Below are 15,860 nucleotides of genomic sequence, written 5' to 3' on the forward strand. Positions count from 1 at the left end.
AAAATAATTTATAATTGTCAAAAAAAAAAATTTACTTTTTTATTTTAAATAATAGAAAACAATTTTTAAAGACAATTGTTAAATAGCCTTCTCATTTCCTAAAACATAAAACATTTTCTTTGAATAAAAAGAATTATTATTTATACCAAAAGGGCAACAATTGGGTTTTAAATATTTAATTAAAAAAATAATAATTGTCACCTTTAATTAATGCCTTTTATCACTTGTATTTTATTTTATTTTAATTTTTGTAGTTTTATTTCATTTTCATAAAATTACATAGAATATGAAATGTAGTCCACAATTCAAGAAAGAGAATGCCCAAGTGGAAACTTGAAGCAACATGATGTATGTTCTCAAGTACTTGATGTTTCATAATTTCTCATACCAGTTTTCCATCAATAAGGAAAAAACTAAAGTCAAATATACAAACTATTTTATTTAAAAAATAACTGAAAAAATAAAAATTGTATAAATATTCACATTTTTCAAAATGTCTCAAGATTGGTTTTAACCATAAAAAAAGAAAAAGAAAAAAGAAAAAAACTTTATAATTCATGCCCTTAATTTTAATTTTACAAAAAAGTTATAGAAATTGATTGTTTTTAATGTTACCTTTCACTATGAGATTATGTCATTCTTTGTCTTTTTGATATTCTATGGGTCACATCGGAAATGGATCAAACTATTTCATAACATTTTGAACCTAATTCATGTATTATTTTAACGAGTAAACAACCCAACCCTTGAAACATACTACAACCCCAAGTGGCGAAAAGTCGATATCGAGGTGCCAAACCTTCATCTATGTGAACTCATGAGGAAAATTAATTTATTATCTCTAAAATAACTTTTATTTGTTAAATGACTACCCTTCCACTTAATAGTTACAAAATTAACAATTCCATGAGTTTGAGCTTTAGTTGCTAACATAAGAAAATTCCTTTATGTTCATATACAACCCATAAGGGTTACTTTATTTTATTAGTATTTTTAATGAAAAATGAAGAAATAATAAAACAAATAAGATAGATTTTTAAAAAATTATTCAAATTTATTTATATTAAGTTAGTACATCATTTTATACTGAGAAAAGGTTTATTTAAACTAGAATGTGAAATGAGGATGAAGATGACTTTGAAAAAAGCATATAAAAATAATTATTAATTTTAATTTTTTATTTTATTTTTTCTTTGCATTTTTTCTCAAAGATACCCTAAATTTCCCAATAGCCAAACTAGACGTCTTTTCATCAAATTTCCTTTTCATTTTACAAAATATTTTTTAAAATTTGTGAAAACATATATCTTAACATTTTGGGAAGGCTACCTGAAGATTTGCTAGTTGGTAGTTCACCCATCAACTCACCCATTGCAGAAAACAATGCCTTACCAACCTTTCCCACGACTTACACGGTTGCATTTTAAGTCCCAATAATTTTGCCAGGTGGCAATTTTTTCAGAAAACCAAAAATCATTAAAAAAAAATAAAAAATAAAAAGTAAAAAACGAAAGGGGAGGGGGCAATTTGGGAATTTCAACAGAAGGGGATCATCAAGTAGGTACTTCCGTAATTCTAACAAAATAATCATAAATGGAAAAATGTTGGGGCAATCATGCCGTGTGCGTGGTAGAAGAAATGAGAAAAGGCAACTGCCTCCACAGATGTAATCTCAGCCGTTGATTTTGTATTAAATAATAATAAAATAAAAAGCTGGTTTAGATTGAAAAGGGCTTTAGTTTACTTGACCATTATAAGCTGTGTTCACACACGTGGACCTCTGGACCCCAAAAAAATTCCACTTTCTAGAGGGCATCGTGTACCAAAACGTGGTCGTTTTGCTTTTTTACTTTCTTACCCCTATAGCTTTCCATTTATTACCACTCCACCATATTAAATACATTTAACTAATGGAGTTAGTGGAATTACATGCATAATTAATATATATTAATTATATGAATGAATTAGAATAAAAGTAATATTTTTATATCTTACAAAATATATTTAAAATGAAAATACGAAGAGTTTGAAAGTAATGCGTATCGGCCACGTGGCGGTCTAGGCAATAGTGGCAATTTTGAAAATTTGAGGGAATGATCAGATCACAAGTGTCAAAGCGGCGAATCCGGCAACAAAGCAACAAAGGGTAATTTAGCCATTATGGGGGAATCATAGGGGTATTTTGGGAAAATAAAACGAAACATTCCCGTAAATATCATCGATTAGAGGGACAAAGTTGCGTAGCGAGCAATATTATTACAATTATCGCATAAGTCTGCTGACGTGGAAAAAGGAGAGTGGGTGAGCTGAGAGGGAAGAATATAAGAGGAGAGAGAGGGAGACGGAGGCGGAGGAGGGAGGAGGAGAGGAGAACGGCGGTAGCGGTGGCGGAGGTGGTGGAGGAGCGCCGAGACGGCCGGCGGGGCATGGAAGGCCTGGCCATGCTGAGGCAGCTGATCGGAGAGGTTCAAGAGCTTTGCGAACTCTACGGTTCCTCCAATTACATTCCTCATCAACCTCACACTCAACTTCTCTACCATCATCATCATCATCATCAACACAGCCACAGGTCTCTTTCTCTCTCTAATGCTCGCTGATTCTGCCCTTTCTCTCTTTAGATCTCTCTGATATTTCTCAAAATCCTCTGTTTCTCATCAACAATGATAGTGAGTTCTTTTCCTTTTTTTCCCCTCCTTGAAGTTGGTGATTTCTTATGCTTTCTCCTTGTTAGGTTTCCTTTTGTACCTCATTTTGGCTTTTTGGTAAACTACGGTCCGTTTGGTTGCCGAGAAGCAGGAGGATATGAAAACAGAAAATTGAAGCCCTATATTTTTCGTCATTTTCGCTCCGGTTAAGTCCAACCAAGTTCCGTACGGTTTTTTTTTTGGTTTCAGTTAAGTTTACTTCTTTGGTTGGATTGGGAATCGGTTAAAAGTTTAGGGCCGCGGATTTTTTTTCCCTTTTGTTTTTCGGCAAACAAACAGAAGATCGAGCGTTTGTGTCCTGGTTCTTCTTTGACTCAGGTGAGGATTTTTCTCTGTGCTACGTTTGGTTTCTGAGAAAACATTGGAGAAGAAAAGAAATGACTAAATGAGAGTACTTGACCTTAGACTAAGCTCAATAGTTGCATTAGGCTGGGCTGGCTTTCTTTCGTTAAGTGGAAGGGAACAAAAGGAGAAAATTGAAACCCTGTATTTTCGTCGTTTTGGCTCCAGTTAACTCTAACTAGGTTTTTTAATATTATTCTTTGGTTCGTTCAGGAACTAGATTAAAAGTTTAAGGCCTTGGATTTTGTTTTTCTTTTGTTTTCTCAGCAAACAGACAAAGGATTGAGAGGTTCTGTTTTGGTTGTTTTTGATTGAGGTGAGGATTTTCCTGTATGGCACGTTTTTTTGCCGAGAAAATTTTTGAAAAGAAAAGAAATGAGAAGACTTACCTCAGAGTTAGCTCCATAGTTGCATTATGCTCGGTTCCTTTTCCCCAATTACTGGAGGAGAAAAGAGAAAATTGAAACCCCATATATTTTGGATTCTCTTGGCACCTGTTGAATCTTTTAAGTTTTGTAAAATTATTTTGTCTCTGTCGAGTTCTTATTGATTTATGGTTCATTCAGGAAGGCCATAGATTGTGTTTTTTCTTCTTTGGAAATAGTGGATGGAGTGGTTGTGTTTCAGTTTTTTCTGGATTCAGCAGAGGATTTTCCTCTGGGCTCCATTTGGTTGCTCAGAAAATATTGGAAAGGAAAGGAATGAGAAAACTTGACCTCAGACTTAGCCAAACGATAGCTGCCTTACGTTTGGTTCACTTTGTTTGTTAATTATGCTCATGCCCTGTTGGTTGCCAAAAGAGTGGAGTAAAAATTGAAAGCCTATATTTTTTCATCATTTTGGTTTATAATGACGAGACAGATTAACTTGAACCTAGTTTTGTACAGTAATATTGCTTAAGCTAACTCTTGATTTGGTTAGGAATGAGATTAAAAGTTTAATACTGAAATTTATTTCCTTTTCCTTCATTTCTTAGGCAAACAAAGAGAAGATTTAGTAGTTATGTTTTTGCTTATTTCTTGATGAGGTGAGGATTATTTGATATGCTCCTTATTGTTGCTGAGAAAGTGTCCGAAAAGAAAAGAAATGAGAAGGAAGGCTTGACCAGAGACTATGCTAAGTGGTTGTATTAGGCTGAGTTGATTGGAGTTTTTTATTTTCTGGGGCAGAAAATAGTGCCAAATATAAGATTCAGAATTTTGGATTCTTTTTGTTACTACATTTTGGCCTCATCCATAGGGAGGTTTGGGCTGTTATTCTTGTGAATGTAATGGAAGCTGTCTTTTGGGGTATTTCCTGAGTTTATGTTATGTAAAGTTGAATTTTTTTTTTTGGAGATTTTAATCTTTCTCTCAGTTTTTCTTATTTCTTCTATAATAGGTGAATGTGTGATGATTTTTAGATGTTAGTTTACTAGTTTCTTATTTCTTGTCATTTTGATGCTGCTGGTAGTGTCCTTGGTTCTTCTTTTTTTTTTGCCATTCCAGCTTATTTTTTGATATTTGTCATCAGATGGTTGTTGGTAACAGTTCAGCATCATATCTTTCTTCTTATCAATAAACTTATTTTGGTTGTAAAGGTTGAATTCCCCAAACACCCCACCTTAAAATGCATTTGATGATGGTTTTATATTTGGCCATTGGCAAACTCCAAAGTGGTCGACTCATCTTAGCAATGTTTAGATGAATCCAACACATGAGTTGGGTATGCATACAGGAGTCCATTAAATATGCTCATGACTTCTTACATTAAGACTTGATTTACTTCATTTATGCATACATCTGTTCATTTAAAAAAAAATGAACTGAGGAAAATGCAATCATGATTTAGGGGTTTCAGGAAAGTGCAAAAGAAGTATATGTATAGATATAAGCATGACAGCTAGTCACTGCTGTTGGTGTGCCTCCTTTCCCCAAGTCATTCGACCAACAAGATCAGGCTAACTTAAGCTAGTGACTCATTGAAGATAGGTTGTTTTTCCTTGATTAGTAGATCACGGATGAAATCATTTAGAATTAAATGTATTTAATTTAAAAACTAAACAACCAAACATAAGGAATGAACTGTATATATATGTGGGGCACACACGCATGCACACACATGTATATAAGTTATACAAAATACAAAATGCAAAAAACTATGAATGAAGAAACCTCATAGATTCTTTTAGTTTATAAAACAAGCCATAGTCCCCCTAGCTTAAGGCTTGTGGAAATTTAAATTTCACAGGCAACATTTGTCCATCATAGTCAATTTTCTGCTAATCAAGTGGTCATCCTTTAGGACATACCTTTGCCTAAACCACAAACATAATCTTTAAAGGTGAAACTGTGAAAAGAAAGTCCGACATAATGTCTTTTGAAAAACCTGTTCTCTCTAGGAAGAATGAGCCTTCTAGAATACCTTAAAAAATATGCTCTCTCTCTTTCTCTCTCTCCAGATCATGTAGTCCCTGTAAAGTTCTAGCGCTCATTGAAAACTGTTCACCTCACAATTCTATAGATTACCTATCAAGAAAATGATTTTCTACTGTGTGTTCTGAGCCTTTGAGAACTGAACCCGAGGGTTTTATTTAACAGCAGTTGTGTCTAAATACTTGAGAAAGAGTCTGAGATATGGTGGATGAGAGCTTGTTCACATACCATGAGATTATATGTTTTGATATGTTTTAAAGATCCCCCTCTTCTCCCATTCTGGTTTATCCTTCCTTCTTATTTGCAAATATGAAGTAGTTGTATGATGTATCAAAATTTTGATGAACTATATGATAATTTGCACAGATGCCATTTCAAAAGCTTCCAAGATGGGTGCGTAAAGGGGCAATATATCCTAATAATTACTTTTTTTATATTCTTTGAGTTGGGTGTGGTTTGATTTGACTTCTTCATGTCTATCTAAATGCATATTGAACTGAAAGATGTGTCTTCTCATTGAGTTTCCATGCTTGCAATGCGAGGTAAAATGATTTACCAAGTGTTAATTTTCATATGTATTTCCCCACAGTTTGCTGTGTTATGGCAATAGCTAATTTTCCCATTTGTCATTGGACCAAACTATCCACATCTGTTAACATCATATAGAAACAAATTGAGGTATCTTGTGTAGAAAGCCCTTGAGAATATAGGTATCTTGTGTACATCCTCTTTTGGATTTATTGAAACAAATAATGAAATTTGTCAATTAGCTGTAGCTATCATGATAATTAGGAAAAATAATATCCTTCTGAGCAACTGCTTAGGTGGATCAGTTTTAATATGGACCAACTGTACATATTTTAAAATCAGAAACTGTGCATTCTACAGAAAAAACAAAGTTTAATTTGAGCTTTTAGCTCAGACAACTCATTTTCTCTGCATGATCTTCTGTTGTTTGGCTGATTTAACTAATTTAATGAAAATCTTAAATGGTTACAACAAATAACATATTTGGAATTCTAATAGGGCTAATTAATGAAAATCTTTAATTGCTTTTGGACTTAAGGGAAAAATGACAAGTTCCAAATGAGTTTGACTCCAGATCAAAGTTTAAAAGCTTTGCGGCAATTACGTATTTAACTTTTCATAGTGGATCCCCCATAAACTTGAATGAATTGCTTATTTTCACATCTCCATTCTGAGGTTTTTTTTTTTGTGTTTACTTGGCAATTTACTTGTCCCATGCATTGCTTATTTAGAATGGTTAAGTTGATTGATTCTGAATTTGTTAGTTGATAAATCTGTAATTCATAAACTTGTAAAGGTTTTTATTTTTATTTTTTAAAATCTTTATTTATTTTATTGTGTCTATCAGATGCCTGTTTAAATTTCTTCCTTTTGATTTACTGTTAGATAATAGGCCTTCTAGGCTATATGCTGGCCCCTGTTCACATCCATTACTTAATTGTCATCCCTAGTACCTGCAGCCTTGGTGGGGATGTTCTCACTTAAGGATTATTTAGGTCATCATTTATCCTTGAATGCTAATCACTCATGAGAATTGTGTTAGACACAGAAATTTAGATTCAGAATTTATTGGCTTAAAAGCTTTTAGAATCCTTTTATATCTATAAGAAAAAAGAAAAAAGGAGCAAAAATTATTTTATTTAAAATAATATGCATGTGGCATGAACAATGTTTCTTATACACCAGGTTTTCATATGATATATGGCATGTTTTTGGTTCTCTATTCAGATCCTACTTGGTATAAGTGTATATAGCTAAACTCAGTTCGAAGGGAGCATAAAAAGAGTTCACAATTATCCCATCAAAGAAAATTTTCACAGATCAATGTCAAACATGGGCAATAAAAGAATGAAACTGCATAGATATATGCAAAGAAACACACTGTGATCAAGCTGCCATGTTACCCTTTCAAGGCTAATATTTTGGTGTTAGCAACAGCATTGGAACATTTTTTGTGGTTATTTTAGGCAGGGACCAAAAGATGCACCGTATCATAAAACAATGTAGAATATGTTGTGGACTCTGTACAAGACTGTGCAGAACCCATCTTTGCCAAGTCTTAAAAAAAGATATCCACATGAAAATTCATTTTTCTGCATAACGTATCAACATCCCACTGTGAAATCCTTGGATCTGGATAACCGAGACATTTTTGGGGTCATTCCCTCTCTGAATTCATCTAGAAATAAGACTAATTGTAATTGACTGCCACATCTGGTGATTAAATGCATTGCCAAATATCAGTGCATTAAACATATGTTACTTTGGTCTACTTGGGTTTTCTGATGTTATATATCTGCTTGTTCACCTTAGTTAAATAATTCTTCCATTTTCCTGAAATCTGATGGATCAAAACCAAAGTGACAGCTTCGTGATTGCATTCATGCATATGTTTGTTTTTTCTCCTTTTCATGCAATAATTATTCTTTTGAGCAGATTAGCTTTACTACATTTTGAAGTCTTTTGTCTAGATGCATATACTGAATGAATTTTTTGTTTCATTCATGTCTGTATATATTGCTCATTATGCCTACCAATAAAAAGGGGGAAAACACCATTGCCCAATATTTGCTCACCCTCTTTACATGATCTTCCTACCAAACTGTTTTGGTTACCCTAAGTAAGGAATGTCTGAATGATGTGGATTACCTTGTGAACAGATGGTGCTTCCCCAATTTTGATGATGACTCTGCTGAAGATGATTACTGCGATCCTATAATGAGGTCTGGAAAATCTGGAACTTTGAAGACGATGGAACCCTATGAGCCTCCACCCACCAAGAAATCCCGTAAAGAGCGGAACCGGGGAAAGTTACCTGGGACAACTAATTCAGCAGAGGTAATGGAACAAGAAATCTGGAAAGAATTCCCTGAAGACCTTTTTGAAGCTGTGATTGCTAGACTTCCCATTGCCACATTCTTTCGCTTCCGTTTAGTTTGTCGGAAATGGAATTCATTGCTCAACTCCAATAGTTTCTCTCAACATTGTGCCCAAGTCCCACAAGGCCATCCTTGGTTTTACACCATCACTCATGAAAATGTTGATCCTGGAGCCATGTACGATCCTTCCTTAAAGAAATGGCACCACCCCACAATCCCTTCTCTGCGTGCAAAGACTGTCTTGCCAGTGGCTTCTGCAGGAGGCCTAGTCTGTTTCCTTGATATCAACCATAGGAACTTCTTTGTATGCAACCCTCTGACTCAGTCTTTCAAAGAGTTGCCAGCAAGATCGGTTAGGGTCTGGTCCCGAGTAGCTGTGGGAATGACACTGAACGGGAATTCAACCACTGCAGGGTATAAGATCCTGTGGGTGGGCTGTGATGGTGAGTATGAAGTTTATGACTCAGTGAAGAACTCATGGGCCCGTCCAGGAAGCATGCCCTTACATGTCAAGCTACCGCTGTCGCTAAACTTCCTGTCACAGGCCGTGTCCATTGATGGCACAATTTACTTAATGCGTTCAGACCCAGATGGAATTGTGTCATATGATATGGTTACTGGGGCCTGGAAGCAGTTCATAATCCCTGCCCCGCTGCATCTGACTGACCACACACTTGCCGAGTGTGGAGGCCGTATCATGCTCGTGGGGTTGCTGACAAAGAATGCCGCCACATGCGTATGCATATGGGAGCTACAGAAGATGATGCTCTTGTGGAAGGAGGTTGACAGAATGCCAAACATATGGTGCTTGGAGTTTTACGGAAAGCACGTTCGGATGACTTGCTTGGGCAACAAAGGATTGCTCATGCTGTCTCTAAGATCACGACAAATGAACCGGTTGGTTACTTACAATGTGTTGAGCAGGGAATGGCTGAAGGTTCCTGGATGTGTGGTGCCCCGTGGTGGAAAGAAGCGGCAGTGGATCGCCTGCGGCACGGCATTTCACCCATGCCTAACTGCTTCAGCCTAAATTCTAGCTGCCCTTTGTGTTTCCGGCAGCATCAGCCCAGCAAAGGACAGGGTCTTTTTTTTTTTTTTTTTTCCCATTTGGTACTCTGGTTTTTATCCTTTGTGGGCTGCAATCTTTTCACCACTAATCTCTATTGAGTCAATTTTCTATGGTGAAAATGATGAAGGAATTAGATGGCTCTGTGGAAATTATTATTATTATTGTCTTCTTTGCCTTTAATGTACAAACATATGTACTTCCATCTTTTGATTTCAGAAGTCAGTTTTAGATCTGTTTCCTTTTCAGGCTTTGGCTGAGAATGCTTTAGGCTCTATAGAACAGTCCCTGGGAGCTTTTTCTAGGGGAAAATCTTTTTTGCAGTAAGGTTCGGTGGACATCATGACGAGGCTTGGGAAAAAATCTTTGGTTTTCAGTCAACTTCAATTTTACGGCTCTATTCTCAGGAAAAGAATTCTTGCTGAAAAGTTTGTTTTACAGCCTTGTCTGGCGTTTCAAGACTGGTTTCTTGGCTGTTTTATACTTTGACATAACGAATGTGCTCGGTTTGTATTAATCGTTTCTTAATTTGGATATAGAAATTGTTCGAACTAGTAAAAAGGAATTGAAAATTTGAAAATTCTGCAAATTTAAGATAAAAGTGGTGGTTTACGTTAGAAAATTTTACACTATTCTTATACAAATTTAGACTGATGAGAAATACAATGCCTTCATCTTCCTCTTCCTCCTCCTTTCCATCTCAAGATGGATTACAGGTCAAAGAAAGAGTAGAAAATAGAAAGTCCCTTAGGTTGGCTTGCCCACACTGCTGCCACCATTTCTCTGCATTTGAAATAATGGAGAAGTGCTTAGGGTTGGGGCACTTGCCCACTTGGAATTTTAGGATGTATCACCAGAAGATCTTCCCCCATGCAGATATCGATGTACACATCAAGAGAGGAAAATGAGAGAAGAAAAGAAATCTTCAAATCTTTAATTCATATATCTTCTTCCTTCTTGTACAAGTATTTTTCAGTTTCTTTTTTCTGGACTCACAACATTTAAGAGACAGACACAGGTCGGGACCTTCAGCCAGATCTTATAGTCACCGTCTAGTTAAGTCATGCCTCCATTTATTACCGTCCTGATTTTCTGAGACACAGCTGGTGAAAAGCAAAATATTTAGTCAGCAAACGAAAATCCGCCATGTAAACTACAATGCAAAATAAGCAAGGGGAAAAAATAAGCTAAACTAGCAGATGTCATGTTTTCAATAGTAGAATCCAACCCCCAAAAACTACTAGCATAACAGCCGTGTACGGATGGTGATTTTGAAAGCAAAGATTTTTGTCTCATGCAATTTTTTTTTTCCCTCCTGAGCCATATCTTTTTCTTTCTTTTTTTCTCTAATATCCAAGTAGTTCATATTTAATTTCTGTTTGTGGGAAAATACACAAATAGTCACTACAAAATGCTATCATATTTTTATTTCCATATTTCCATATAAAGAACAGTCATATTTAGCTGCCCAGTGTTCAATGAATCAGATATGATCATATGAGCAACCAACTCCTAGATAAAGACAAAGAGCTCCGATTTAGAAATGTTCATGAGATGAAAAAATGAATACAACATTCATGTTTCTTCTTTTAAGGACATGAAATTCTTTACCATGAACAAAATAAAAAGATTAGAAAAAACTACAAAATGGGTATTTGTTGGAAAGATCAGAACTCATACTACTCTTCAAAACAGAGGATCCTTGGGGTGATATTTTATATGGAGGTATCCTGTTCATCGGCCAAGGATAAAGCATTATAGAAAAGCATCTAATTAAAAAAGGGGTGCAACCTAAGTACATAGGACGTAATATAAGGAGAGCCCACGAGAGACAAAGATGAGAGAAGATGAAAGACTACAACCTCTAGTCCTAAGCTGGTCCCATCATTGAAATCTAATTGGGTTATATTTGCATTCCTCAAGCAACCTAGACCACTCAAAACAAAGAAAGGGAAAAAGGACTTTCAGCAATGTATCTGAGTGCTAATCCTCTTCAAGAATTTTGTCATCTTACATTTTCTCCAAATGCAATAAACAGGGGTTTGGTGATGAAGAACAATATTCAGCAATAATAATTTAGTAATTTTAGCATTTCATAGAGACTCCCAGAATTGATTTCAGAGTTTATCTTCCATTCAAATCTTTATTTGTTTTAGTTTCTAATTTAATTAGGCCTATCAAAAAAGGTTTCTAATTTAATTAGGAAAAGGGTTCATATTCCTACTAGGAAATAGAGCCTTAGTTTTATAAGGAAAGAGGAGCTCCACAAATCCATATAGACCTGTGTAGTCTCTCAATTTTGATGAATAGAATTTTTATTAAATTAATAGCTCTCTAGCCTCTTGGTATATTTGATTGATTTGTTGTCGGTGCTTTGATGAGTTTTTAACTGACGATCATCTTTGATTTTTCTTCAGTGGGCATATATCTAGCATGAACACAATCTATTCTCCCGTTTATTAAGAGCCAAGAGAAAATGAGTCACTTGATGCAGTCTCAAACTAGAAACATCAAATGTTTCTCTGGATGGCTAAGGATTTGGGATGCAACAATCCATCTAAAATTTTCAAGTACAGAAGAATATTCATGAAATTGCATATGAGGATAATCCACTAAGGTTCACTCCATACTTCAAAAAGAGTGAGTAAAGTTAGATTAAATCAATATTGGAATGTTAATGCCTATTGTCCATAGAATGCTCCAAAAATTGAGAAGATGATTGAACCAACTTAGTAACTCAAATTTCTGCCAAAGTTAAAGTTGAAATAGGGTTTTGGATACAGTGATCCCTCCCTAAACTTAATCAGGCCTATATACACGTTCAGAGTGATATGACCTATAGACAGGTAATAATTTTTTTCTACAGATCAGGCCCATCAGGGTATCTCATTAATGGAGAACAAATATTTATTTTGACTCATGATTATGACGCAAGAACTTTGCTCCACACAGGATTCCCAACATGAAATGTAAGTTACTCTTCAATCTAAGAGGCAATGCATTGAATCCATAGCCTAAAAGATCTCCAAATACCGGGTGTTTAAGATAACATGGTTATGCTGAATATCAACGTACGTAATGGGTGCATGAAAACCAACCTTCATTAAGGCATAAATTAAAGGGGTTACCATACTATTGAATATCATCTAGTTTTCACATCCTGACCAAAATTTGTCACAAACAATAAAGCATTTAATCTTGGGATAAGTTGTAAGTGGGTAATAATTTTCCTATGGAATCAACTTTAGTTTAAACTATTTGACATATGCATGATGTAAATTAGATTTACTTCTTATTTTATCTCTCAAGCATCATTGCCATGTAGCCAAACCTCATGTGTAAGAAACACATTGCATTGGCCCATAGCGATAATCATGATCTTCCATTGCAAATATGTTCCTCATAAACGAATACAACATCTATCAACCATACCACAAAAGAATTGTAATTCTACACTTGAGTGAACATAGGAAATATAATGGAATGATCACTTACTCCAAATATCTCTCGTCGGCCAGTTGCAATCGCATCTCGATCAAACGCAAGTTGAACTCGCCATCACTAACCTTCAACATGTCTGGCAATGGAAGCGAAAACCCATGCTCGGCCAAAAGCCTATGCCGAGGTTTTATCTTCCCCTCCAAACTAAATGAAAAATACTGTGGAAATCTCTTTAGCTCTGCCAAATCCCCCTTCATCTCATCCAAGAAATACTCCACTTTAGGCTGAAAATTTTTCTCAATACTGAAAGTCAACAATCCTGGTGATCTCACCACCATTTTCACCACCTCCTTGTATGAGAACCCCAAACTTTGCAAATACTCAAGCTTGGGCACAAGAGTATCTTCTACACTGGATACTAACAACAATGTGTTTTGGCATGTTATTGCATGTGGTCCAGCAAACCCTAGTTTCTTCAGGAAATAGAATGTGGGTCTCAATTGATCATCTACGCTACAAAGCAACAACCTAGGACATCGAATTATGGATTTTTGAATATCGGGGAATGGAATATGAACTTCGTTAAATAGAAAATCAAATACAGGATAAAGATCATTGTAGGGGTCACTGGTTAGGAGCTGTGGGTGCATGTCCAAGATTCGACCCAATGCAGAGCGTTGAATGCCCATCGAGCAGAGGCATTTCTCAACGGATTTCACGGTGTCGAGAGGAGCTGATCGGAAATTAGGGTTTTTATGGAGGGCTTTGGAGGAATTGACTTTGAGATTTTCAATGTAGAGTAGTTTTTGACGGAAACGGAGGCCGGAGTCGGAAATGGGGGTGTTTGGATGAGGGGAAAGTGAGTTCCTGAAGCCATCGAGCAATTGAGATTGCTTTGTACAGTTAGGGCTAGGGTTAGGGTTTTTAACAGCGCTTAGAGTAGAGTGAAGAGGGATTAAAGTTTGAGGAAAAAATTGGAGTCGAATTATCATCTCAGATAAGCCTATCAGTGTTGGGACAGGGGAGACTAAAAGGCAAGCACGAATCTAAAAATTTCCTCTTCCTTTTCTTCTATAAGACTCAAATTTTCTCAGCAACCAACAACCAAACAGGGGAGGAGACAACGAAAACGAATTCCAAATTGGAAAACTGAAGCTTACACTTACAGAGAGTTTGGGTAGCCAGGAAACGGTTGGAGAAGAAAAGCTGACTCGTTGTCTTTACTCTTTATGAACCACTCATTATGACGTTAATGTCTGATTTTAGATATTATTTTCAATTTTATTTTTGAAAAATGTGTTATTTAGCCTTATTTATCAGTGATTTTGGAAACCAATATTTTATAGAATAAATGTATGATGGAAACTCCAAACATTTATATAATACTTTATTTTTAATCTTTTTTATGCATTTATATAATTATTTTTTAAAAATTATCATAAAAAAACATTTAAAAATAATAAAAAATATTATTTAAAAACATTGTGTTTTTTATTTTTAGAAATATAAGACTATTTTTATTTTTTAATTATCAAATATGTTTTTTTATTTTTTATTTTAAAAAATATTTTTTATATAAATAATTATCAAACAAAGTGTTAATAGATTTCTACAAAATTCTACCTTTGTATTAAAATATTTTAAATGTTTTATAAGCTTAAATTCTTTTTTAATTCCTATTCAATTCTTTTCACATTAAGTGTTGTCATTGTTGTTTTTTATTTTTTAATTCCAATAAAGGGGATATTAAATATATAAATTTGAAAGAATAATCTTTATTTTTCTAAAATATAAAATTTGACCTTAATCTTGTTAGAAATGAAGGGATGGATGAGGTAAAATTATCGACTTAACCCTTAATCAGAGTGTTATATTTGATTGTCGATAAAAGTCTTTGGAGAAAATATTTTTTAAGAAATATTTTTGAAGATGTAATGCTTCCGAAAAATACTAAAAATGAAAAGAAAAAAAAAATGAAAAAAACGATATTCTCATTTGATTGTTTACTAAACATATAAAATAAAATAAAATCAAATATAATTAAAATTAATTAAAAATTTATGTATGAATTTGAAATAATATATGAAAATAACTTATTGGCTTTAAATTTATTTTTTATTTTTTTTTTAAAATTTTATTTTTTATTTTTCTTTCTATTTTTTTCTTTTGCATTTTTCTTTAAATTTTTTGGGAACCATAACCTAAAATTTTATTTCCATGTGTTGTTTGTTAAATACTTAAATATGAAAACAAAGTATGCTTGAATAAATTTCAACAATGTACTATGCCTAGAGGGGTGAGTAAATGTTTTTAACAATATGCAAAAAGTTCCCCTAAGAATGATTCTTTTTCTTTAAATTTTTTTTACTATTTATGTTTTTTTTTTTAATTTTTTTATTAGAATGAATGCACCAACATTTTCCTTCGTAAAATAATGTAATTCACATAGAAAATGTAACAATACTCTCTAATCAAAATTTTCATCAACTTTCAACTACTTCAAACACAAATACAAATCCAAATTCCCTTTACTTCAAACAAAAAACTAAGCTGAAAATTATCAAATTATTTCAAGGATTGCACATATCAAATTTGAACTCAAATTCTCTACTATTCTAATTATTAAAAAAAGATAAAATTTATAGTAAAAATAAATACAAAGAAAATTAACTAATAAAGAAATAGAGAAAGACAATTACACCACGATTTAAAGTAAAAAATCTTTAAAAAGATAAAAAAATTTATATGAGCCTACGAGTAAAAAACACTCACTATAAAGAACAACTAAATACAAGGTTTTACATTTTTACTTAGCTCAAGTCTATTAATACTTTCCGAATAACTTGACTAACACCTTTCCACTTTAGTTACCTGTCTTCTTTTAGGGCATATTTGAAGTCTACATTAAACTTGATTTCACTTTAGCTTCTGAGCGTTTTTAACACTTTGAAGTTCTTCGTTGTTTTCATTAGGCATCAAGGATGAT

At 34.1% G+C, this 15,860-nt stretch overlaps 2 protein-coding genes and 1 long non-coding RNA gene across 3 annotated transcripts; 2 read left to right on the forward strand and 1 right to left on the reverse strand.

Moving 5' to 3' along the window:
- Positions 1 to 2,359: 2,359 nt before the first annotated feature.
- On the forward strand, positions 2,360 to 9,681 carry LOC117914683 (F-box only protein 6). Its single transcript, XM_034830128.1, has 2 exons — positions 2,360 to 2,569; positions 8,149 to 9,681. Exons 1-2 carry the CDS (start codon positions 2,427 to 2,429, stop codon positions 9,395 to 9,397), a joined length of 1,392 nt encoding a protein of 463 aa, XP_034686019.1. The 5' UTR covers positions 2,360 to 2,426; the 3' UTR covers positions 9,398 to 9,681.
- LOC117914702 lies at positions 2,576 to 4,625 on the forward strand. Its single transcript, XR_004651302.1, has 2 exons — positions 2,576 to 3,023; positions 4,024 to 4,625. It is a non-coding gene; the product is annotated as an uncharacterized LOC117914702 (long non-coding RNA).
- A 317-nt stretch (positions 9,682 to 9,998) lies between the features above and the next one.
- Positions 9,999 to 14,101, reverse strand: LOC117914692 (transcription termination factor MTEF1, chloroplastic). Its single transcript, XM_034830140.1, has 2 exons — positions 12,929 to 14,101; positions 9,999 to 10,536 (listed from the first exon to the last, which is right to left on the reverse strand). The coding sequence occupies exons 1-2, from the start codon at positions 13,864 to 13,866 to the stop codon at positions 10,479 to 10,481; spliced, it is 996 nt and encodes a 331-aa protein (XP_034686031.1). The 5' UTR covers positions 13,867 to 14,101; the 3' UTR covers positions 9,999 to 10,478.
- Between the last annotated feature and the right edge of the window lie 1,759 nt (positions 14,102 to 15,860).

Source organism: Vitis riparia, chromosome 1, assembly GCF_004353265.1.
Source record: "Vitis riparia cultivar Riparia Gloire de Montpellier isolate 1030 chromosome 1, EGFV_Vit.rip_1.0, whole genome shotgun sequence".
In the NCBI taxonomy this organism is placed as follows: domain Eukaryota; kingdom Viridiplantae; phylum Streptophyta; class Magnoliopsida; order Vitales; family Vitaceae; genus Vitis; species Vitis riparia.

Coding starts and splice junctions, on each gene's coding strand:
- LOC117914692 (XM_034830140.1), bottom strand. CDS start 13,866: ATGATAATTCGACTCCAATTTTTTCCTCAAACTTTAATCCCTCTTCAC. Junction 10,537..12,928: donor GCCGACGAGAGATATTTGGA/GTAAGTGATCAT, acceptor GCTTTTCACCAG/CTGTGTCTCAGAAAATCAGG.
- LOC117914683 (XM_034830128.1), top strand. CDS start 2,427: ATGGAAGGCCTGGCCATGCTGAGGCAGCTGATCGGAGAGGTTCAAGAG. Junction 2,570..8,148: donor CATCATCAACACAGCCACAG/GTCTCTTTCTCT, acceptor CCTTGTGAACAG/ATGGTGCTTCCCCAATTTTG.